Source organism: Barbus barbus (genome assembly GCF_936440315.1).
Source record: "Barbus barbus genome assembly, chromosome: 13".
In the NCBI taxonomy this organism is placed as follows: domain Eukaryota; kingdom Metazoa; phylum Chordata; class Actinopteri; order Cypriniformes; family Cyprinidae; genus Barbus; species Barbus barbus.
The window spans coordinates 13206628-13233286 of NC_136741.1; the positions used below are offsets into that span (position 1 = coordinate 13206628).

Here is a 26659-nt window from a genome sequence, read left to right on the forward strand (position 1 = left end):
CAATATTTTCGATGCTAGGCTACATCTATTATCCTTATGCACTGTTTTTGAGGGGACAGCCTTGTTCCTTTACGGAACAAAAATACATGGGAATATACTGCAAAATATAATGCAATATTAGCTACATAATACATTTCCATATATTGGAAACTGCTTATATTTTGAAAATATTGAAAATATATGGATATAAAGCCTACTGCATGAGTAAATATATGTTCAATATTTGACACATGCGGTACCATATCTTATCACATCTATATATTATAAAGTGTATTACTGAATATAAAATAAAATATAGGCTATTGTGATATAAGTAAATATGTTGTAACTTGTCACATATTTTTCAATAGGCTATATGAAAGCTGCAATTCCGTATGTATTTTTCAATATATTGTAATATATTTAAAGATAACTTTGAAAATTCTATTAGACGGACGAAGATGTAGAAAAGTTAATTCCCTAGCGACATAGGAGAAGGAATACATCTCTGGGAAAAGAAACGCTGCTCAACTGGATGCTGTTTTGTAACCAGTTTAGACACTGGAATCAATTTATATCATGACAAACGGTGATGATTAATAGTTTGTTTGTTTGTTTTCAGTCATAATAGCTCATTTATAGGTCCACAAGAGTTTAAATTAAAACATTTAAATTGAAATGTCATTTTAAAACTTATGTTCTTGAGCTTTAAGTTTCATATTTGAATTACATTCAAAATAAAACTGCTTATTTGTAATGTGAAAAGGACATAATGTATATAATTCCCAAATATATAATACATAAATAGCATCTTTCACTGTGAACTACTGCTTTAATTGGGAGATGCGGGAGTGGCCAGGTTGAATAACTCTGGCACTCAAGGTCCAATGCTCTGCAGAGTTTAGCTCCAACCCTGATCAAACACACTTGTATGTAATTTCAGTAAACCTAAAGTGAACCTGACTTTGGTTCGATTTTTCAGGTGTGTTTGATTATGCTTTATTGTGTCAATTATGTCACTTAGCCCACACATGATTGGTTCAGGTTTGATTTGCAATTGCTTACCCAGAAAATCTGCTCCAGAGCAAGTTTAACAGTCATCAAAAGTTAGGCAATAAATGCAGCTAAAACCCAGTTCACTTTCTTGAGCCCGAAAAAAACAGTGTTTGCTCAAACTAAATTCAAACTTACCTGAGTTGCCATTAACCAGCTTTGTGCAATAAACCTCAATTTTACTCTCCTTTACACATTATGTCCACTTTTATTTACAATAATTAAGTTTTTAATGTTTATTAATATTCAATAAACTTAATACTATACAACTTCTATTCAAAAGTCTTTACAAACTTTAGTTAGGCTATTCCAGAAATACAGTGAACAACAGGACCACAAATATTAAAATAATTTAACAAGTCATTTAATAAAAAAGTATTTTAAAATGTAAATTGATAATATAGTGGATATTTGAATCTTAAATGTACATTTTTTTTTTTTTACTGTTCATTCAGCGATAACAATGTACAGTACATGTAGTCCTACACTGCAGCCAAAAAAATATATATGTATATATACACTCACCTAAAGGATTATTAGGAACACCTGTTCAATTTGTCATTAATGCAATTATCTAATCAACCAATCACATGGCAGTTGCTTCAATGCATTTAGGGGTGTGGTCCTGGTCAAGACAATCTCCTGAACTCCAAACTGAATGTCAGAATGGGAAAGAAAGGTGATGTAAGCAATTTTGAGCGTGGCATGGTTGTTGGTGCCAGACTGGGTCTGAGTATTTCACAATCTGCTCAGTTACTGGGATTTTCACGCACAACCATTTCTAGGGTTTACAAAGAATGGTGTGAAAAGGGAAAAACATCCAGTATGCGGCAGTCCTGTCGGCGAAAATGCCTTGTTGATGCTAGAGGTCAGAGGAGAATGGGCCGACTGATTCAAGCTGATAGAAGAGCAACTTTGACTGAAATAACCACTCGTTACAACCGAGGTATGCAGCAAAGCATTTGTGAAGCCACAACACGCACAACCTTAAGGCGGATGGGCTACAACAGCAGAAGACCCCACCGGGTACCACTCATCTCCACTACAATTTGCACGAGCTCACCAAAATTGGACGGTTGAAGACTGGAAAAATGTTGCCTGGTCTGATGAGCCTCGATTTCTGTTGAGACATTCAGATGGTAGAGTCAGAATTTGGCGTAAACAGAATGAGAACATGGATCCATCATGCCTTGTTACCACTGTGCAGGCTGGTGGTGGTGGTGTAATGGTGTGGGGGATGTTTTCTTGGCACACTTTAGGCCCCTTAGTGCCAATTGGGCATCGTTTAAATGCCACGGCCTACCTGAGCATTGTTTCTGACCATGTCCATCCCTTTATGACCACCATGTACCCATCCTCTGATGGCTACTTCCAGCAGGATAATGCACCATGTCACAAAGCTCGAATCATTTCAAATTGGTTTCTTGAACATGACAATGAGTTCACTGTACTAAAATGGCCCCCACAGTCACCAGATCTCAACCCAATAGAGCATCTTTGGGATGTGGTGGAACGGGAGCTTCGTGCCCTGGATGTGCATCCCACAAATCTCCATCAACTGCAAGATGCTATCCTATCAATATGGGCCAACATTTCTAAAGAATGCTTTCAGCACCTTGTTGAATCAATGCCACATAGAATTAAGGCAGTTCTGAAGGCGAAAGGGGGTCAAACACAGTATTAGTATGGTGTTCCTAATAATCCTTTAGGTGAGTGTATATATATATATATATATAGTTTTAATGGCCTTAGCTTTGTCTCAAAGCATGATGACATTTGGCAGTGTGACCTTTGATGTGTGGGCAAGCAACAGATATTCTCCACAGTCTTCACTCTGATAGCAGTGGTGGAACAGACAAAGAGTGCTGGATACCCCACACCTCTAGACACTGGATCTTGAAGCAACCCCTGCAGAGAGGTGGACTCTCAAACGTATCACAGTGTTCAGAAGATCCAGCTGTCAGATCAGCCTGCAGGTGCAGCGCATGGCCACCATCACCACCTGCAAGGACAGAGACCACACATTAAGAGCCGTAAGTAAAGCAGTGTGTACACAACATTTATTCTAAATTAAGAAAGAGGCTATTTTCCCAGTAATGTTGACACATAGACAGCGTAACAGCACGTTTGCAGGTGAAATGTGCATTCAGGGCATGCAAATATTAGCCTGAGAGGCTGTCACATTGTTTTTAATAGCAATAGGGGATAACTGAGCCTGAATTATATGCTGAAACCTTTCATGTCATTAAAGACAAAGAAAACAAAAAACAACAGCTCACCAATAAAAAGTGTCTCTTCATTTCTTGCCATGAATTTAAAGGTTGACAATGTGCAAAATGATGCAGACTCGTATCTTTGGTTCTGAGAGGCTCCAGTGGGTCTGTCCACATGAGTCCTTAGCAGAGAGCTAGTGGAGAGAGTTTGTTTCTGATGAGAGGAATCACATTTGTCAGACATCCCAGAGATCTGCAGAACTGTACGCTGGTACCGTTCCATTCCTGGTCGTAGCTGAAAAGTTGATTTGATTAAAATCATATTATTTCATATTCATAAAATCATATTCTTGTGTATACAATGCAACATGTAGTTTAAAGCACAATAAATCAATTGAATCAGATGGTAAATGTTGACTTACAGTGAAAACAAAACACTCTCCTGTGCCAAAGAACTTAAATCCCTTTTCATCAAAATTCTTCTGAGCCCAATCAGAAGACAAGAAAGCACCACAAATCTGTGTTGCCATGAGGCCAAGCAAAAGCAAATCAAAATTTAACAAAATACTGAGTATTTGCGTATTTTCTGTAAGATATATATATATTAAAAAATGCTTACATACCTCCTCATCTTCAGTTTTCAAGAGTAAAACAGTTGGATCATACCCCTCAACTTTGGAATAAAACCTAGCAGAAAAAAAATATATATTTTTTAAAATTTGTACATTTAAAACAATATATATAAAATAATACTTTTATTCAACCAGGATGCATGTCCAAAGTGACAGTAAAGACTTTTAAATTGTTACAAAAAGCTAATTCAAATAAATGCTGTTATTTTCAACAAGTGTTATAATTATCAAAGACTTCTGAAAAAAGTATCATGGTTTCCATCATAATTTTATTTACAGCACAAATGTTTTCAACTGTGCTCCAAATCTGATTTCTGAAGATCACTGACTAGAGTAATTGCTGCTGAAAAAAAAAAATATAATTATAAGGATCATTACTATTATTTATATGTATGTTTAAATATATTTTAACCACATATCCAAAAATATCAGTCATAAAAAATCATACTTTCAAATTATAAAGTTATTAAATATAGTATATTGATAGCTTAATTCATGTAAGTGTCCCTGTGAATCATAATAACTTACGAGGAGAGACTTCTGCCATGAATATTAGTACTGAATAGCTGCACAGGACTGAATAGAGCAAATCGCTCTGGAATCCAGGCCCAGACCACCCTCATCTCTGTTTCAGTCACTACAGAGGAGCTAAAGGCCCGAAAATCCATAGCTTGGTATGAGCTTAGAGGAAAAAAAGAGATATTTGTTGCAGCTCTATTGTCAATGTCAAAAATACAGTTTAAATATAAGGGGGAAGTGCAGAGAACACAAAAAACGACTTCGCAAAACCCTCACCTCTTATTGTGGATGTCCTTATGAATTAGTGCCTCCTTGTTGGCATTGAAGAGATAAGCCAGTTCTTTACGTATCGGCAGCTGTATACTAAAAGCCCTCTGAAGCAGAGCGTCAATAGTACTGTGCCGTTCCACATTCTGCACAAAACTCTTCATGTCCTGTCTGAAGTCATCGACGTGGGCCACTCGTGAAGACACAGAGACCTTGTAAAAGCTGAGTAGAGCAAGAGCTACACGGTATAAAACTTTGTAGCCCTCCATTAGATAGACGTCCAGCACTCTGATAGCGTATGTGAAAGGCAGATCGGCGAAGATCCACATGATCCAATCAGAGTAGAACTCAAACAGGTTCTGGTGAGAGCTGGCTATTAGCTTCCGGATTCCCCTGCAGTATTTATTGGCAAGGTCACCAAAGGTCATGCATGAGGCACGTGAAGTGAGGAAAGTCTGGTCAATGTAACGCTTTTTAGGGTCTGTGTAGGACACCAAGGAACAAATACTGTGGAAACACTGGACCTCATCCTCACTGAAGTGCAAGAGAAGAGATACCAAAGTGGACAGAATAGGACAGAAGCTGACATCAGGAAAATGGTGGTTTATACAAATGAGAATTTTTTTCACTGAATTCAGACCTGCTTTATTTAGGCAGTATCTGGGAATTTCTCCATCCTCCATAAACTTTGGAAAAGGGTGTGTGCTTGTTTGCACTTCCCCAAAGAGCTTCCTAACTAAGCCACGGTAAGTGTTCACATCAGCGGTTGTGGATGTGCTCTCGATGCTGTGGATAATGTGCTGATAAGCCTTGGCTCTGAGAGTATGAGGCATGGACCAGAATCCTGTACGGCCCATTGCTTTGAGAGCATAATGATCACTTGAGAGGATCTTCTGATAACGGATGGCCGCTTCTGGGTCAATCTTTTCCCAGTCTACATACTGACCGTACTTAATCCCAGAAGAAGAGTTCATCTCCCAGTTATCCACCTCCGAAATGGTCATGATGGGTACACCCTTTAAACTTCCTTTATTTCCTGTTAAAACATTGAATTGCTCAAAAAACGCAGCTTGACATGAATGACATGAATATTATAACTTGTGTTCCCAACCATAAAAGTTTAACCGCAAATTATTAATATATTTGTAAAAATTAATTTGTCAAGCCAATTGTTTTTTTCATGTCTGATCTTGCCACCTGACACTACAGGATTCCTACACTCTAAAAAATAAAGGTTCTTTATTGGCATCTGTGGTTCCATGAAGAAACTTTCCATTGCATTGCAGGTTCTTTATTGTAAAAAAAGTTTCCTTAGATTATTAAGATGTTCTTCACGCCATGAAAAAAAAAGTTATTTGGGGAATCAGCTTATCAGCTCATATTAGAGATTTTGTTTGGTCAGAATCAGCTGATATTGGATATTTAATTGTACATTTCTAGTCATTTCTGCTTCATTTAAATTATACTAAATACAACTTTGGAATAAAACCTAATAGAAAAAATTAGACTTCAGCAATATTTCTGTAATGCATATAACATTAATATGATCAACATTTCTATTTATACTATTAAATATTATAAAGAAAACTATATGAAATAGAATATGTCATGATTATTTATATTACCAGTAATAACAACAACAAAATCAATAATATTGAAATGTATTTTAACCATTTAAAAAATCTTGTATTAGAATTTAAATGATGTGGTTATATATTCATGGTATAAATGAGGTGAGTATGCCAGTAATGACATAAAAGGAAAGACTTCTGTCATGAATGTACAGAATAGTTACACAGGACTGACAGAATAGCTTGCTCTGGAATTTAGTTTACTCACTTAATGTAAATAATAGCAATAATAATTTAATAACATTGTTGTGATGGCTAAATTCACTTTTTTTAAGTTCAAACAAATACATTTTAAAAGATTGATTTAAGTGTGTTTGTTTTATTATTATTATTATTATTTACACATCCATTTAAAATGTGTGTAGGCTAAAACATTTTTAGATTTATTACAATATATTTCCTTTTAATAGTAGTTTTACAAGGTATGAGTTTATAATTTTCAGACTGATTTTTTTTTATCTGCATATTATATTGGAGTAAAGTCACAAATGCAATTTAGGATTAGAATAATTGTTAATTAATAAACAAAATTGAATTGATTATTAATCGTAGCTTAAATTAAGCGTTCAGAGGTGACACAAGCATTTGTGCTTATTTATGATTTTATCAATGCTGGCCAAGGTGATATTTTTAAAAGGTAAAAATAACTCACTAACGCACCTGTAAGATCCTTGCTGGCCCGTTTGCTTGAGTTTCCTTTAGGTCTTTTGATCAGAGGCTTTGCAGTGATACTTGTCCCGCCAGTGTTTCTTTTCCCATCCTCACTGTGTAGTGATCTTGCTCTTGGTCTGATAGGATTGCATCTGTTAAAAAGATCCGCTCCTGCATCATCAGTGTCACAAACATAGAATGATCTTGAACGAGGTCTTATGTGGCTTCTGTCCTTGTCAGTCTCTCCCGTTGAGTGTTTTGTCTCCTCAGAGCTGTAAAGAGATCGGGAACGGAGTCTGCCACAGTTTGTCCGGTCTGCATACTGTGAATTATTGCCATCTTCCACATTCCGGACATTCACATTTGTAGAGCCAAAATGGGTGCATGCGATATTTGAAGTAACCTGAAGCATGGCCCCAACTGCTCACATCAAAGAGACTTTCAAAGTTAAGTTCACAGTAGGTTTGTTGCTTTCTTTGTGATGCCCTGAGACACCTGGGTTTTGTTCAGATGATGTGACTGTCACGTGACCTGTCCATGTGGCTGTAGTACTACTGTATACACAGTGGAAAATTTCAGACGACCTCTGTTATTTTCTGTTTAGCAATGTGAATATTAGCTCTTCGATAAGAACAATTAAAACCAGTGAAATAACATTGCATTACAATGATGTCTAGTAAATAAATTCAACATCAAACAGCAAATAAAGATATTGTCGATTTTTTTCTGTGCCATCTGTTAAAATGTAAGAATTTGTTTCTGACAGTGTTTATTATATGTAATAACGTTTAAGTTAAGCATGTATAAGGTGCATATTTTTTCAACAGGGAGATTCAAATATATTGAAATATATCAAAATATTTTTGTATACATTTTTTATAAAAAACAAAAAACTAAATAAGAACAAAAACTCACTGACAGAATCGGACAGTTCTCAAAGCTGTTATAACACCTCTATATGAAATTAATTTAACATAATTCCCTCTGCGGTTAGAAACAGAGAAATTCTTTCTTCTTGAAGTGCCACAGAATGTTTATACCAGACACATTTTAATGCCTGTTTTTCCAGGAAATTCCAAAAGTCAGTTCTGTTTTCAACACATTGTTATTTATTCAAACACATATATGTTTGGATGTGAAACAAAATGGTCAGACTCAAAATGGGGGCTAATAGCATTAAATAAGATGCTAAACCTGTTGTTTTTGATAGAATGTTACATGTTAACACGCTTAGGTTAAGGTTTATTTTATAAACATTGTGCTGCTTCAAATTAGGTGTTATTGCACACTTGCATCTTGATATAAATTAATGCATTTAACAATCATAAAGATAATGTTACAGAGGAGGCTCCCAAACCGCCTCCTCCGGATCAACCAGAGGGAACCTTCACCTGAGTATTAGTCAGTTGCCATTCGGACTCCATTTCCCATCATCCCTCATACCTGGGACTGATCACGCCACACACCTGCACCTCATTTACACACACATATAAGCCACACTTTCACTCAGACTCATTGCGAAGTCTTGATTTGCCCTCGCCATCATTTCTGAGCGGTCTACCCGTGTTTCTTTTCTTGGTTTGATCTTGGACTGTTCTCCCATTACTCTGATTGTTTGCCGCCTACCCTGACCCGGATTGTTTATACTGGACTGTGTTTGTTTGCCGCCTGCCCTGATCCCACGCCTGTTATTTCGACTCTGTCTCTGTTTTGCCTCTGCTGTTCGATCTGCTGGTGTTTGACCCTGTACTGCCTGACTATTCTTAATAAAGCTGCAAATGGATCCAAACCTCTCTGACGTATCACAACAGATAACAGTTTATTTCGATCCATTAAATCTCCTTAATAAAAGGACAAAGGTGTCAAGACAACATGCTTATATTTTCTGGGATCATCTGTTTTCTCCTCAGTGAGGGCTTAGCTTCCTCAGGGGACCTGGAGGGCACAGTTGCTCTCTTTGGGTACACAGCGTGCACAAAACTTCCTTGTGGGTTCCCAGGGGTGCTGTTGCTCCTTTTGGGGCAAGGTATAGGTGTAGGTGGTCCCTTTGGGAGCCTTAGGGAAAAGATGTCAAGACATCATGCCTGACAAGATGCTGTCTTCTATTTTCTGAGATCCTCAATTTTCTCCTCAATGGGTTCCTGCACAGATTCTTCCTTTTGAAACCAGTTGGAATGGGTGCCACCTCAGAAGCAAGCCCAGGTTCTTTTAGTTGGGATCCAGTGGGAATGGATGCTCCCTTTAGGGGACCTGGCAGGAACAGGTTCTTCCTTTTTAGATCCAGCAGAAACAGGTGCTGCCTCCAGCTACCTGGCAGCCACAGGTTCTTCCTAAAGGGGGTCCATCAGTAACAGGTGGTCCTTGTGGGCACTCCACTGTTTTCTCACCACTGTCCTGAAGTGAGGTCCCTATACTTTGATGGTGGTTGATGGCTTTTTTTTTAAAGGTTGTTTGTGAGCAAAAGTAAATCTGTGAAACACTGTGAGAGAAAAGGAGAGGGAATAGATGAGCTGAGTTAACATAAAATATCAGACTGAGTCAGTTTTGTAAATAAAGCTCCTTCATCTAAGCTGATAAAGATAAGGTGTGTTGCAATACATTTACCTACACTGTAAAAAAAAAAAAAAAAAGTTGAGCCAACTTAAAATTTTAAGGCAACCAGCTTCAGCAGATTTTTGCGTTCTCTCAACTTATTTTTGTAGGAGATTCTCAACTTTTTGTTGTATAAACTTAAAACCATAAGTTGAGAACTCAAAAATCTGCTGAAGATGGTTGCCTTAAAACATGCAAAAATGTGAAACTTTATAGCCTAATTCAAAGAAATTATATAATTGTCTATTTTTCTAGTTTTATAATTATTTTATTTTTTACATTTAAATACACTAACGTCTGGCTTTGACTATATTAAAAAAAAAGTTGTGTTGGTGATTGGAAAGATTAGGACTATTTGTCATTTGATTTATCAGAGAATATCATATGAATGGCAGCCTAATCTCAGCAAATACACTGCTGCTCAAAAATTTGGGATCTGTAAGATTTTTAATGTTTAAAAAAAAAAAAAGTTTCAAGGCTGTATCTATTTGATCAAAAATACAGAAACAAATGTTATTTTGTGAAATATTATTACAATTTAAAATAACAGTTTTCTATTTTAATATAATTCTTAATAATGCTTCATATTTTTTTTGGGGCAGGGGGGGCTGTGATTTTTTTTTTTTAGGATTCTCTGATTAATAAAAAGAACAGCATTTATTTAAAATAAGAAATTTTGTGTTACAATATACAATGCTATTCAAAAGTTTGGGGTCAGTACATTTTCCCCTTCTTTAAAAAAAAAAAAAAGAAAAGACAAAGAAATTACTTTTATTCAGGAGGGATGTGTTAAATGAATAAAAAGTCGGAGTAAAGACATATTTTTTTTAGAAAAGATTTCTATTTTGAACAAATTGTGCTCTTTTTAAATTTGTATTCATCTTAGTATTAAAGAAAAATGTATCACATGTTCCAAAAAGCAATATGAAGCAGCACAACAGTTTCAACACTCATAATAAATCAGCATATTTCTGAATATATGATTTCTGAAGGATCATGTGACACTGAAGACTGGAGTAATGATGCGGAAAATTCAGCACTGCATGACAGAAATAAATTCTACTTTAAAATATATTAAAATAGGAAACCAAATTAGAAATTGCAATAAGATTTCACAATATTGCTGTTTTTCCTGTATTTTTTTATCTAATAAATACAGCCTTGATAAGCAGAAGAGACTCCCTTAAAAACATTAAAAATCTTACTGATCCCAATAATTTTTTTTTTTTTTTTTTTGAGCGGCAGTGTAAAAATGTAACCCGATAATTATATATTAATATACAGTATGCTTTCATGAAAATTGCCCCACTGTGTATTATGCCTTTTTTTATCACAGTGCATATTTGAGTGTACGTGAGATTTTTAATTTAGTCCCTCAGTATTAGGTCTGTTTGAGGCCACCGTCTGACGTCACGGCCAAACAGGAAGTAGCACAGCGCTGTTTATTTCGTGATTTTGCTCTGAGTTTCTACAGAAACGCTTTTTATAACTGAAACGAAAGTGCCGCAATATGTCACAGGATTTGTGGTATGAATTTTAAATTCTTGTCGTTTATACACAGAGGTCTACAGTTCTGTATTCTGTGTTTGTGTAAATTACATATGTTTTTACTCGGCGAACAGCTGATATAAATGTTGCCTGGCCGGTTTGCTGAGATGTCACATGATTTTGTAAATTACTTGAAAATTGGTTGAAGCTGTGGCAGGTGTAAAACAATTTTTGTTCTGTTTTTCATTGTTTAGGTTACAGAATTATGATGCAGCTTGTCGCCTGGCTCAAGAAATTGCAGAAAACATCCATGAAAGAAATAGACGGCAGAGGACTGGAGGAAATCCAGCCAAGGTAAAGACAGGGCTTTATTATTTATTTTTTGTACAATAAAGTAAACCCATATGTCATAATGCTGTTACATCACTCTTGTCTTTGTCTGTACTTGTAGCTCAACATGACCCTGAGAGCATCATTACAAAAGCTCAAACAGAATATAGCACAGCTCAGGGAGACATTGAGTCGAGCTTCTGCTCAACGGCGTATGTATCCTTTCCAGAAAAAAAAAAATCACTTCATAATAATTTCTTGCTTCTCAAAGGCTGAGAGTGGGGTCCAAAGATTTGGAGAGATTCAGTGGAAGAGTGTTGTATATTTTACATTATATTTCAATTCATGTCTTACATTTTTGCAACATTCTCGAGGCTGAAGATTGTCTAAATTGTAGTCAATCCAAAAATAGTTTTAAACAAACATGCTGTTATTTATTTATTTATTTATTTGTTAATTTAATTATTGTGGGACACAAAATGAGACTTCACATTTTAAAAATTTTTTTTTTTTTTTAGCATGTTTCAACCTTTTTGCACATTACAGTTTGCATTCTAGTCATGAAATAAGTATTATGAAGTCATATAATAGAGTAACTGACAAAGCTGAATTATTATTTGCTGATTATCCAGTTCTCCAATGAGCTTGTAACTCAAGAACTAGTTTTCTCCAGTTTATGAACTAATCTTTCTTTTGAGCCAGTTCTTTTCAATGAACTTCATGAATTATACTGACTCTTAAATTCAGCTCACTGGCATATTGATTCAGACAAAAAGGTTATGAATATATTTGTTGTTGTTTTAGGAGCTCATAGTGATGGCAGAACTGGCTGAAATTCTGCCAAATTTTCCTTTCATTTTTAACAAAATACCTGTTAGCATACAGGTTTAAATGATATTAGGCTGATTAAAGAAACATATCCCCGGTTTCACAGACCAGGTTTAAGATAATCCTCGACTAAAATGTAAGTCTGAGCTTTTTCATCTGAAAGAAACTTGCACTGACTGATCTTAAAATATATCAGTGCCTTTGTTTTGTCTCAAGATGCACCCCAGTAATGTTTTTTTATTCTAAGTACGTTCATAAAAATGACTTAAATGTCCTAATTGAACTATGGCCTAATCCTGGTTTAATCTAAGCACTGTCTGTGAAACCAGGCCATAGAATCTTAATATTACTGTGAACTTCCTTTTTTTCTTAAGAGCACCTGTAGGGGGCAGTGTATAATAACAAACCATTAACCGTATGATCTGAAGTTGTGGTGTTTTAGTATTGAAGTACTGGCCCTAAACAACTGTAATAAATAAAAGTGAAAATAGTACTGTTATGTTCATAAGTCACAGGTGTTTGTGATGATTTAGCAATGGTTCTAAGAGATGAGTATAATGCAATCATAAATGTGTCATTTTAAAGCCTTAATGAATGATGTTAGAATGCAAGCTGAAGCAGACAGAAGACAGAACCTTGTTGATGACCTCGCTACCAGAGAAACGAGACTGAACGCCTCTTTTAAAGGAGACATCTCAGAAGCGGAGCCATCAAGGTACATCCATTCTGTCACCATTGAACATTTTGACCATATAAGTTTAATGAATAAAATATACCAAAGAGTTTGTTATACGTTACGTTTGCAATTTAATTTTTTAATTGATTTTTTTATAAAAAAAAATGCAAGACACAAACAGTACGTATTTTATTTGGTGTTAATGTAATTTTTTTTTTTTTTTTTTACAATTTTGTATAATATCATTTGATGTATTTATTATATATTGGCATTATATCAAAATTATTAGCATCAACCTTTTGGAAACATCAGTCATTTCTTAGAAGTGAAAAAAGTTTATTCTTTTAAGTGATTTATCATATGGTTTAACAATATTTACTTATTTACATTTGTTTATTTATTTGTGTATTTATATATTTATTTAAGGCTAGTGAACAGTATTTTCGATTTTGCCCTGTTAATGTTTTTACCACACAGAATAATCAATTTTCAATTTTTGCCAGAAATATTTAGATTTTTCTTTAAATGTTAAGCTTGCTTGCTTTGTCTTTGCATCTTTACAGAAAACATAATATAATGAAAAACAATAATAATTGGTTTGTAAATTACCATTTAAAATTTTAGGATTGATATGATGCTTTGTTGTTGTTTTTGAAAGTCTCTTATGCTCACCTTGGCTTTATTGATTGGATAAAAATACAGTAAAAACAATTTTATTGTGTAATATTGCAATTCAGAATAACTGTTTTGTTTTATTATATTTTAATTATTTATCTGATGGCAAAGCTGAATGACCTCATGATCCTTTAGGACTCATTTTTAATTATTATCAATGTTGAAAACAGTACTTTACTCTTTTATTTTTATTTTTTTATTTATTAATAATTTTTTTTACAATTTAATGCATCCTTCCTGAAAAGAAAAGGTATTAATTTCCTAAAGTTAAAATATTTTGGTGACAAATCTGCAGGTTTTGCAACAATGATGTAGAATACAAAACCAAATGTTTGTGGTTGCAAGGAATAATGGATGTACAAGATCAATGAATGTAAAATGTTCAGTGTCAACACAGCAGTGGCCTGAAAGAGGAAGTGACTGTTCCAAATGACTCAGTCAGCTGGCTCAAAACTCTCTCACTCTGGCCCCGGTTTAGCGGGCCATCCTTATTGAAGCTGCATAGTTTGATATTCACCTTAATTTGATGGTTATGCAGAACAACAGTAGAGAAATCATGAACTCTGTGTCCTAGTTAGTCTACCAGACCATAGAGGCCTTCGCATGCCATGTTTCCTTCTTGGCCCTGCAGTAGTGTCCCAGTGTTGAGTAACTTTATGCCAGAAATGGTGCGACCTGTGCTTAAACGGAAGTCTGTGTACACTCTCTGAGGGCTCCAGTTCAGCTTTACTGCTCTGCTGATCAGAGCTGAGTGTTGAACTTCCACCATCCGGATTGTTTACACTTCCCTACTCTCCACTGCGCTCACATCCTCTCTCCAAAATACACCAATCAGAGACTTAATGTGTCACCGCCAATCTCCTGTGCGCTTCTGACTCTCAATCGAAACGACAGCTCGGGAGCCGAACTTCCTTAGAGAAATGAGATGGTCATTATTCTGATTTGACTTTCTCGATCCAGGTTATACGTACTAGGATAGGAAGGCAAAACAACCTGCTAATACAAAAATAATTTTTTGCTCCATCTGTCTGGATTACGCTTCTTTTCTGTTGTTATAGTAAACTTCAACTAAAACTTAAAAAAAAAAAAAAATTAATTAAATTAAATGGATGAACTATCCCTTTAAACTAAAAATTGATAAAAAAAAAAAAAAAAAAAATTCAAAATAATAATGCTATACTAAAATAACACTGACACAGGCTAATACAGAGGCTTCTGCTTTTAAGGTTTGATTGATTGGTCCTTTTTGATTCAGTGGGTGGTAAAGGCTGAGAAGAGGTATTTAGTTACTATCTTTAATAAAATTAGGAGACTTTGAGAAATAATTTATAGGCCTGATCCCTTTTTTTCTAGCCATCTTTGTGGACTTAATCCTCTAATTCCTTAACATGGGAGGGCTGAACTTTTATCTTTATTGGTCCCATTCACGTCACACTGTTACGCTGTGCACACATTTAGCTAAAGAGCGCTAATAAATTACAGTTATTTGATCAAGTTTTTTTAAATACAAAATAATTTTTTATGAGGGTCTTAGCCTGGCAGGATTTTTAGGGCCTGGATTCATCTCACTGTGTGGTCTTTGTCTGCCAGTGGGGGTGTTAGCTTCGCTTCAATAGGCTGAAATAGCATTTCACTTTTTTCCATAGGGCTAAGACCAGGCTTATGGCATTCGTGAAACAATACCTTTGTGGAAGATTAACCTCTAATCAAGCACAAAATGACATGCCGCTCATTTGATGGTTCAGAGTTCCTGACAAGAGTCCCCCTACCCTCCTCCACCGGTTTCCTCTTTTATATTTGATCGTAATGCACAAAGTTGTAATTAGTTACATAGGGCCTCTAAGAGACTAGGTCTGTCTCCAGGTCTCGCTCCAGTGTGATGCCTCGTCTGATTAAGTCTGAGGGCTCTGCGGGAGGTTAATTGGATAAGCGTTAATCCTCACGCCGCTGTGATGGAGCGGAGGAAGTGGAGAGGGGCTGGCGCAAGCTACGAGTTGCCAAACATGTCAGAAAGATTAGGATCCGCCACTGACCACTTGTCTCGCTGGCGAGAGGATTAATATCAGCTTGGACTTGGATAGAAACAACGCTTCAAAGGCACTGTGTGGCTGCCTTGGTATTTTGTAGATCAGAAAGCTACATGAATGGAGAGATTGAGAAGAGAGAGGTTTAGCTCTCCGAGCATGTGAGAAGTAAACTTCCTCGGTGTGAGGAAGGATGAGAATTAGAGGAACAGATCCAGCTGAAGACTCTTCAGAAGTTAGTGACCTCTCTGAACCCAAATGAAGCTCTGCTGATGCTGAACTAAGTGGAAGAGAAGGGCCATTGTCAGAAACTGGTGCTTATAGTGAGAGGAAGTCATTTGAGTTTTACTCATACCTTTTTTGACAGGCAGTTTCACCTTAACCTGCATGAACAACTGCGTATTCCTGAAAGGAAACATAAAAAAAAGAAATCCTCCGTATAAAAATGGTTATAAATCCTTGATATGGGTCAATGACATATATGAGAGTCCACGATAAAGGAAAAATCTCTTCAGAAAATCTAGTTTAAAACACGTGCCAAGTTATTAGCTGTGGACTCTTTGTATGCATGTTGGATTCATATGGTATTTTCAGACGTTTCAATTTATTTACTCAAAAAATAAAAAATCTTAACTTTTAGAATACATTTAGGTTTACACATCTTCATCAGCCATTATTAAGCTATATTAATAAGCTATAAGTGTAGATTTTTAAATTAAGTTCAAATGTGTTTTATTAAAATATTATTGATTATTAATTAATGAATATCTTGCATCATATGCCAATTTACAACCTTAACCTGTTTGTGCTATGTAAAAAAAATAAAAAAAAGTCCTCTATTTCCTGTTGTATCTTTTTTGTTCTTCATATTGGTTGCACCACATGGCTTGGAATTTCTCAAATTGTTATTTTTCATAAATTAACTAAGCAGTTAGGTGCCTTTAAATACCAAAATATTATCCCAAACTACTTAATATGGTTTATTTGTCAAAATTAAATTTTTGTAATGAAGCTTTTTTTTCTTCACTATGATATCAAGACAGTTGTAGGCATCATGTAGACATGCAATTGAAAAACAAACAAACCAACTGATTTGTAATCAGTGCCATGGATGCATTTGTTTTCTCGAGTATTGGTACTTTTGATATAGGCTCTGAACCTACAGGAAGCAGGACACCCGTGTGAGCTAGTGACCGGCTCATAACTCTCTGCGCGATGCTGAGCGCTGATAGCTTTTCCAGAAGAGCCTTTAAACTTCACTTCTCTCTCTGCGAGCTGTCCAGGAGCCTCAGGGGGAACAGGTTTCATACATTAATCAAAGAAAAGTGCAAAAGCACAACGCAGTGTCTCCACAGGATAACAGGCCACTTCTCGGTTTGGCATGGCACTTTGAAAGCTTGTATAAAAGCCAGAGGCGGTTCATATGCTTTGTGTCCTTGTAACGTAGGGCATGAAAACTCACTCTCCGGGTCCAACAAAGTGGAACCCATATGAACAAATAAACAGAGGTTCTCTGATCTTACAAGGTCCAAAGTAGGGGATTTTGTTTGCTATTTTAGAAGTAAAAAATAGAAAGGTTATTTATTCTGAAGGCACATGAGTGCTACAGATGTGAGTTTGGTAAAAGAGCCTGTGGCTCTTGAACAACTCTCGGACATGTTTCAAAGTTTATTTACATTTGTAAAGTAGATGATGTGTGTCCATTTGATGTGTGCACGTAGCTGTTGATTGACAGTGTATGTGGAATAGCTATAATATTGCACTGTGTACGTAATCTAGTTACTGTGTGTGCATGTAATGAGAAAGTTGACTTTGTGTATTACAGTGATGACTGCTGAATGCATAAATGCATGTACATACGTTTTTGTGTTTTATTAAAACAATAAGCTAAAAGAGGCTGTGTTACAGTGATTTTACTTATGCTAAATAACAGTGCACTTGGTTTCTGTTGGTTTTCGTAAAAAAAAAAAAATCTTAAATTATATGTTAAGATTGTGTTAGCCTTTCAAGATAGACATACCATGATCTCCAATATTATGAATCTATGCTTTTGTTGAAGCCATCAGATGTAAGCATAATTTAATAATAATACTAAAAAAAAAAAATCAATGTAGTAGTGGCTAATTCCAGGTGAAACAATTTAGGACAAACAAGCCCATTCCTATGAAGCACAGTGAATGTGTTTAAAAATACTTTTATTTGGCAAAGATGTATTAAATTGACCAGAAGGGAAGATACAGATAGTTTTACATTGGTATAGAATATTTCATATAAATGCTGCTCTTTTGGACTTTGATTCATCAAAGAATCCTGAAAAAATGTATCAAGGTTTCCACAAAAATATTATAAAATTTTAAAATATCCGTGCTGCTTAATAAGTAATGTTTCTTATGCAGTTCTGCATATTAGAATGATTTCTGAAGGATCATGTAACACTGAACCTGAAGTAATGGCAGTTAATGTTCAGCTTTGCTCTTACAGGTATAAATTCCATTTTGTGTGTAAAGTATATTAAAATAGAAAGTACTTTTTTTATTGTAATTAAATTTGACAATGATACTGTTACTGTAATTTTGATTAAATAAATGTAGCCTGTGTTCATAAGAGACTTCTTTCAAAATCATTAAAAAAATCTTACTTTTTTTTCCATAATAACCTGTTAGTGAATCATGGGAATGGTGCATAGAAGTTAAGCAATCAATATGATACTTTTTATAATACAGTTATTTCAGAATTTCAAACTGCAGAATTTAGAAGAGTCTGTGTAATATTCTGACATGATACAATGTGTATTTTTGTGCCAATCACCATCTCCAGGTCAAATCTGATGACAGGTGGAAATGGTTCGGGGCCTGCTGTGAACCCGTGGCTGGTTAATGAGTCTGAGGAGACCAGAGGACTCGGCTTTGGAGAAATCAAACACCAACAGCAGCAGATTATCGAAGGTATATCGCAGATGAGTGCAAGTCTTTCTGGCTTATAACTGATGTGGTATTTGACATTGTTTCTAGCTGGCAATTATCTGGTCACCTCTTTCTGCTATCAAGATAATCATCTGTCTCCTGAGATGAGATGAGACATTATAAGAAGCCTTTTTTTGAATTTACGCCCCCTTTATGAGATCTGCTACTCATTTGAGAATAGCAACTGGTAGGAGTTTTGAGAAAAAGCAGGAGCCGTTTTGTCTACCCAAGTTATACTTTTAGCTTCAAGGTTACTGCTAAAGTACCTCGTGGCTCACCGTAGCAGCTGCCTCTGTCAAAAATGACATTAGATCACACTATATGTCATTTAAATGTCACAGATGCCAGCAGCCTGCTGCTAATTGTTTTCTCTCTCTCTATGAGGCTCATTTAGATGGAATTTATGTGCTTTTCAATTGGTTGTCTGACCCACATGAGATGAGCATTTAGCTTGTCTTTCAACACCTGATGATGTACATGATGTTAACCACAGGAACATAAAATATGCACATGTTAAACCATAATTTTTGGATAAATATTGGTGTCTTTCTTTTGTTCAGTTCTTTTTAAATATGTCTAAATTCTCATGTGTCTTTCTCTTTAGCTCAGGATGCTGGCCTGGATGCTCTGGCTGCAGTCATAAGTAGACAAAAACAGATGGGTCAGGAGATCGGCAATGAGCTAGAAGAACAGAACGGTAAGAAAAAAAGCGCAGTAGCCTGTATGTGACAGCTCTGGCTGAACATTCAGATGTTTTCTGTGAATAACGTCTAATTTGCGGTCAGCTTGGTTTTACTTTGTCACACCGCTCTCTCACTACACTACATATGATGTCATTGGCTCTAAAATGAGCTGAGGCTGGGGTTAAAGTAGAAAATTTGGAACAGGCTACTTGGAAACCCGCTGTCACCTGGTCTATCATGTTATTTAACTCCTTCCTGCTGCAATGTGTCAAACATATTTTCTAAACATGAGACCTGTGTCCTTTGCATAGAGACATCACATCATTGTGGTGAATCTGTTTGAGTTGGAATTTGAGAACATGGAGGAATCGCTTAGTGCATGATGATGTCAAAGTCACATGGAGGAAACTGAGCTCAGATCAGTGGTCCGTGACCTCATCTGAAGGTTGCAGCTGATTTTAACTTTTCCCACACTGTTCTTCAATCTGTCTAGCCAAGCTGGTAAAGTGAGACATGCTAGATTGGGGAAAACAGATGAAGTGAGATATTCTATCCACCAAGATCATTTTGCTGAAATACAATATTTTCTCAAAATGATCAGCAACACAAAAATTAACTAGAGATGACTTGTCAGGGTTACAGCAATTTATATGGCCAAGGCTGTATATATTTAATTAAAAATAAAATAAAAACTGTAATACTGTGAAAAATTATTACAACTTAAAATAACTGTTTTTTTTTTTTTTTTTTATATGTTTTAAAATGTAATTTATTCCTGTGATGGAAAAGCTGAATCTTCAGCAGTAGTTACTGGAGCATTACTCCAGTCTTCAGTGTCACATGATCCTTCAGAAATCATTTAAATATTATTCTTTGATGAATATAAAGTTCAGAAGAACAAAATTAGTTTGATATAGATTTTCTATCAATTATCAATGTCTTAAATGCCACTTCTGATCAGTTTAATGCATGCCTTCTGAATAAAAGTATTATTTTATTGAAAAAAAAAAAGAATCTTCCTGACCCAAACTTTTAAGCGGTAGTGCAGGCGAAGACAGCAGGAGGCAGGAGAAGGATTGAAGCTGAAGAATTAAGTGCAATTATATTATAATTGTAATTTTTGTCTTTGTTAAAGCTCTGTTGTTTTATGTTTAAGTTTGTCTGATGCAAGAATCCTGATGCAAGTTCACCTCCTCCCTGCTGCTTTTGTTGGCATGGTGAAGGTTACCCACAATACTTTTTCAGGGGGCAGCATAATTACTATGGACCGCTTCCAGGGTCACTACTCTTTCCTGTCTGCTTCAGCAACTGGCTTCTTGAAAAGAGTCCTATGTTTCCAAATGTTTCAAAGATCACATTTGGTACTTTTATTAAATAGAGATGATCAATTAAATGTTCTTAAAAAATAATGGAACTATTTTGTATGTGGGTCCAGAGATTAGTTATATAATACGGTTTTACATAGCCTAAACAAATCTCAGGTTCATCATTATGGTGACCTTCTGGTGGAGACTAATGCTGGGAATTGCAGGCACTTGGCTGCTTTTCACCGTCTCTGCCTCGTCTCAGTCTATTCAGAGCTCAGCGTGATTGATTTAGTCTGCTTCTTGCCTCCCCCAACTAAACATAGGAGTGAGAACAAATTATTTGAATGGGACCTCGATTTTTCTCCCTTTTTCTAAAGCATGCAGCGTCATTGCTTCCTAGAACAGGAGTTTTTAAAGCAGTAATTGAGATTGGATGGTCTCTGTTTCATAGGCTCACTTTTGAGAGCTGATAGAGTTATGGTTCTGTTCTGCTCTACAGTCCAACAAACCTCCCCTGAATTTCATCTGTAAGAGTCTTGCAGATATAACCCACGATACATCCCATGTGTGCATTAAAATCCTGCTTTCTTCTGGAAACCAGCCACATGAAAAGCCGTCACAGAGGGTCTTGAGCAGAGTCCTATATCTCAAGACTCAGCGGAAGGGATTCATTCCAAACTGATGTAACTTTTGTGCTTCTGATGCACTAAAAAAATTATACAGCACATGTGCAGTGTTTACAGAAAGCATTATTTTGTTACTTTATTGTCTAAATTATTAACCTAATAACTCACTAAGTAACAGTAAATTCATAAGTTCTAAAACTAAAAAATTACTTTTTTGATACATTTTTTGTAACGCAATTAATGCATTATTTGTTTTTCCACTTCTCGAGTCTATGCTAATGCTAAGGCACAGTCACATTAGCTAAATTTATTTTGTGGGCAATAAAGGTTGAGTCTTGGCTACTTTATGGTTGTTTTATATTTAAGAACACAGTAAGTTTGAGTAATTCTATGAGCTTTATGTATTGGAATTTTAAACTCTTCCAAATTAGCATTTGCACAATGTATTTTCCTGATCGTGCTGTAGTTTGGATTGAAGTCTTGCCTCTGACTGGGTCATTCCATAACTCTGCACTTGATTTTTGTTGCACTGGAAAATTAATCTTTACTCTAAATGCAGATCTCTGACTTGACTCAAACAGCTTCTGTCCAAGTATTTACCTGTATTTGGCTCTATCCATGTTGGTCTTGGTTCCAACAAGGTTTCCAGTTGCTCCTGCTGAAAAGAGAATGATGCTGCCACTACCATACTTGATGGAAGAGATGGCGATGCCTTGGGCCATATTTGGTTTGCGCCAAACAGTCTCCTTTGCTTTAGGTGAATCGACTCGACCCTGGACTAATCAGACCACAAAATTCTTCCAGAAGGTTTGGAGTGGCTTAAAAGTTTCATCACGTGGCTTCTAGCAAACTTTAGCCGTGATGTAATGTCGGCCTTTTTCAAAATTGGCGTTCTTGTAGCCATTCTAATGAAGAGAGGCAGAATCAGTGAAGTGTCGAAAGAATTGTTGATGTCTACATAGTTTCGCCCATTTCATCCAAAGAACTCTGCAGTTCTGTCAGCGTTGTAGCGGGCCTCTGATCATTTCTCTGGCAATTGACCTTCTGTCCTTGATTAGTTGATCTGGTAGATGGCCTGATCTTAGTAATGTTTGAATTCTGCCTTACATTTTCCGTTTGGTTACGACAGACATCACAGTTGTCCTGGGCAAAGTGACTCTTCTAGCATTTTTATAACCTTCTGTAGGACGTTTATTCCTCAAGACAATTTCACTCTACAGGTGGTTCCATGGTCTACATAAAAACACAGGGCTGGATCCAATCTGTTTCAATTGTGAGCTGCCCCTATAGCTCTAACTCAATATAACTTGGGGGTCATTCAGAGTTGTTTTTTTGACTACTTTTAAACTTGATTGATTGCCTTAAAACCAAATCGCTCATGGTGTGGAACACAACAAGCAAAAACATCTGTCAGACGCATGTGTATGTAGTCCAACAATTAAAAATGAGTGCAGCTGGAACACTATCTGAACGCTGTGTGAAGTCTGCCTCGACAGATTGACAAGCATAATTAAAAAATGAATCATAAAATTATCCCAATTAAATATGTTGTAATTTGACTTTGTAACAGAGCAAAATGTGAGATTTTGAGTTCTAAATTTGAAACTGAACCTAGAGGAGAGGTTTTTTGAAACTGGCATATGGGGTCGGCAAGCAAGAGGATGCTTGGAGGTTATTTGAGAGAAAAAAAAAGTATATTTAACTTATCATGTTACCGTAAGGTATTAATTATTGATTATTTTTTTGTTTGTTTTTTTACAGAATGTATTTTTGAAAACATTTTCTTTAGAAAACATTTTAAAAGCACATTTTCCACAAATACAACTTCATAGATGAAAATATATAGTTGCTTTTAGTTGCTGAAGGGGATCATAATATGTGTAGAAAAAAAAAAACCCAAAATTTTTTTTGATTATATGTAGATTAATCTAAAATAGGTCCAGCCTCAGTTTATGCATATGAAAAGCAACTTTCGGGAACAACAACTAATACTGTTTGGTTTTGGTTACTGTACACTGTAAAAAAATAAAAATAAATCTGTGACATTTACGGAAAAATACCAGCAGCTGTGGTTGTTAGAACTTTTTAGGGTTAACAGACTTAACTTAAATTCACAATAAAAAAGTATTTCATTAAAGGGTCAGTTAACCCAAAAATGAAAATTGTTATTAATTACTCACCCTCATGTCGTTTCTCCATTCTGTCTCCATTCATGGAGTTTTGGTTCCTTGCCGCTGTCGCCTCTGGCTTGCTTAGTTGGGGACAATTCATTTCCAGCGATATCGTCGACCTGATTGCAATTTATAATTTTTTTTTTCTTCATTTTACACTATTGATGCACTATTTCCTTTTTTTTTTGGATATTGTGCAGTTGCTTTGACACAATTTACATTGTTAATAGCGCTATATAAATAAAGGTGACTTGACTTGACTTAAACCTGTAAGACCTTGGAACACAAATTAAGATATTTTTGATGACAGACAGCAATGTAATTTCCCCCGATCAAGGTCCAGAAACGCATTCTCGTAGCTTTAAAATGACATAAAAATTACGGTTGAACCCCTGATGTCACATGGATTAGTTTACCGATCTCCTTGCTACGTTTCTGAACCTTTATCAGGGGAATTACATTGCTGTCTATGAGAGGGTCAGAGAGCTCTCATAATTCATCAAAAATATCTTAATTTGTGTTCCGAAGATGAATGGAGGTCTTATGGGTTTGGAACCACATGAGGGTGAGCAATTAATGACAGAATTTTCATTTTTTGGGTGAACTATCCCTGTGTTAACTGATATGTTAATATGCCAACCTATTGAAGTACTAATATCTGTTGAACCATTGTAATACACTGATAACCACCAAAAACAAATGGTGATGAGAAAATCACATGATGAATGAAAGCTCATCACAAGCAGCTCTTCCACAAGCTGAGAACGAAAATACTAATATACATGTTTCTGACTGCTTTTAAGAAATGATGCATGGTAAAGGGCATTAAAACATTGAATAGCCTGTAAAATTAGCAATTAAATATTTTGAAATGTGTTATTTGTATGAAAGAGACAATCTTATAAATCATCAGATATGGTGAATAAATACCATATCAGCAACGTTATTAATCATTTTTATTATAATATTGAGCTATTGACCACTAGCATAACGACAAGTGACCTGTAGCCACTGCATGTGTGTTTTATGCCTCTTACGCTACTAATGACGTTTTTTGGCTATTACTGTGGCACACACACACACACACACACACACACACATTTGATTTGTGTTAAAGCTCCAGTTTCCTCAGATCAGGACTTGTGAAACGTATTCACTGTTTCTCTTTTAACTACATGAGGTAGCGCCTATAAAAACCCACAGCTCCATTTTCTATAGAAAGACGATAGTGTTTTTTGGTGTGCATTATTTGAGAGTGATCGTCTGAACATGACTATACATCCAGAATTAGGCATCACTGTTCCAACAGCGTGTTTTAGCCGCTCCATTACAGTCTTGTATTATATGACATAATCGACAATGTAAAAAGTAATAAGATAGTTTAATGTCCTAAAAGAGACAGCAGAAAATGGATCGCTTTTACAAAAAAGGGCAAGAAAAAAAGCTTCTTCCTGTTGCCGTATAACCTTCTTGTCCTCTCGCATGTTCCTTTTTCTTTGAATTTTTTTTTTTTTTCCTAAAAACACTAGTTCTGTAACAGTGTTTTACTGTAAATAGATTAAACATTTGATGTAGGAAGTGAGAGGCAGCACTGATCTCCTTTTAAGGCCAGGGCTGTGAAGGGTGGTCAGTAGTTAACATGACTCTGAGGCTTCCTGCTGACTTTTGAGTACTGTCAACATACTGGCAAAACTGGCCCGCTTCAGACATCCTGATATACTGGTGCTGACCATTTAACCAGAGCCGGAAAGTCAAAAGGGAATTTACGTGCCCTGGTCATTTGACTGTTACTGAGCTATTTTAAGGACAAAGTGAATGCATTTAAATGTGTATAATTGCACTTAAATGGTTAGTTTATCCAACTTTGTCATTTACTCACCTTCATGCAGTTCCAAATCACATCAGACTGTTTTCATCTTCAAAACACAAATAAGAGATTTATAATTACTTTATAAAATTTGGATAAAACCACTGACTGGAGTCACATGGCTTACTCACAATGCCTCTTTTTGAAGCTTTGATTACCAAGACATTCAATGGATGGACAGAAATCAGGTTATATTAAAAACATTTAGTTTGTGTTCTGAAGATGAGTGAAAGTCTTACAGGTTTGGAGCAACATTAGGGTGAGCAAATGATGCTTAGTTTTTATTTAGGCCAAAGGGTTCAAAAGTAAAAAGTAAGATTGAAAGTCTGAAATTTCATTGAACTTGGAAATAGTATATATTTTTTTTTGAGGTTCTTCACTGCCTTTAAAGCCACTAATTAAAGGGATACTTCACCCCAAAATTTTAATTTTGTAATTAATTACTCACCCTTGTGTTGTTCCGAACACATGAGACCTTTGTTCTTCTTTGGAACACAAGTCAAGATATTTTTGATGAAATCGGAGAGCTTTCTGGCCCTGCTTAGACAGCAACAGCAATGCATCTTGCACCTCATTTGCAAACGCATGCGTCTTGGTGCTCTCGTGAACGTGCGTCAAAAACTGACATAGTAGAGAAGAAATTGTTTAATAAAATTGTTATTTTTGTTATCTTTGCACACACAAAATATTCTCATAGCTTAATAAAATTAAGGTTGAACCACTGATGTCACATGGACTATTTTATCGATGTCCTTACTACCTTTCTTTTGTGTTTTCCAAAGATGAACAAAGGTCTTAAGGTTTCGAAACGACATGAGGGTGAGTAAACAATGATAGAATTTTCATTTTTGGGTGACTGTCCTTCTAAGCAAATTTTTACACAAGGAATATTGTACCAAAATATCCTTGCTTCCATTGAAACATGCAAGATTCTCTTTGGAAAATTTTACTGGATAAGGCAAGGCAAGTTTATTTATTAAGCACATTTCATACACAATGTTAATTCAAAGTGCTTTACATAAAAGGAAGTAAAATAATCATAAAAAATTACAACAATAAAAACCAGTAATTTAAAAACCTACTGTTAGTGATGTGCTCTTAACTCTCTAGCTTTGTTCAAACTCTTCCCCGCTAAGTGAAAAATCCCTCCAAAATCCCTAACTATTCCACTACTTCACCCCTACTTACTTTGACCATCATAAACCAAACAAATAGAACTCAGAGGTCTCTTTACCTTCACAGCACTCACTTTAGCGTTCTGTTTAATCTTTTAAAAGAATTGAAAAATTGATTTAAATGAATTAAAACAGTTAAGAATAGAAAATGATTACTCATAAAATACAGTGCAGTCAGTTTGGACGAAGCACAGTGCTCATTCAGTAAATGCACATCTAAACAGATGAGTTTTGAGTCTAGATTTAAATGTGGCTAGTTTTTTTTTTTTTTTTTTTTAACACATCTGATTTTTTGGTTCCAACTGTGGG

At 35.7% G+C, this 26659-nt stretch overlaps 2 protein-coding genes across 3 annotated transcripts in view; one reads left to right on the plus strand and one right to left on the minus strand.

Moving 5' to 3' along the window:
* Nucleotides 1-1376: 1376 nt before the first annotated feature.
* Nucleotides 1377-7428, minus strand: LOC306879309 (TBC1 domain family member 24-like). Its single transcript, XM_079432137.1, has 7 exons — nucleotides 6955-7428; nucleotides 4673-5699; nucleotides 4406-4558; nucleotides 3869-3932; nucleotides 3668-3763; nucleotides 3312-3540; nucleotides 1377-3034 (listed from the first exon to the last, which is right to left on the minus strand). Exons 1-7 carry the CDS (start codon nucleotides 7355-7357, stop codon nucleotides 2862-2864), a joined length of 2145 nt encoding a protein of 714 aa, XP_079288263.1. The 5' UTR covers nucleotides 7358-7428; the 3' UTR covers nucleotides 1377-2861.
* Nucleotides 7429-10936: 3508 nt separating this feature from the next.
* The window catches only part of LOC306879647 (syntaxin-8-like), a 104676-nt gene continuing 88953 nt past the window's right edge, over nucleotides 10937-26659 (plus strand). For both annotated transcript variants that reach the window (XM_079432785.1, XM_079432786.1), the window contains exons 1-6: nucleotides 10937-11064; nucleotides 11280-11379; nucleotides 11477-11571; nucleotides 12788-12898; nucleotides 18376-18503; nucleotides 19126-19218. In XM_079432785.1, the coding sequence (XP_079288911.1) occupies nucleotides 11048-11064; nucleotides 11280-11379; nucleotides 11477-11571; nucleotides 12788-12898; nucleotides 18376-18503; nucleotides 19126-19218 (544 nt within the window). In that variant the 5' untranslated portion in view covers nucleotides 10937-11047. The remainder of the gene's footprint in view (nucleotides 11065-11279; nucleotides 11380-11476; nucleotides 11572-12787; nucleotides 12899-18375; nucleotides 18504-19125; nucleotides 19219-26659) is intronic.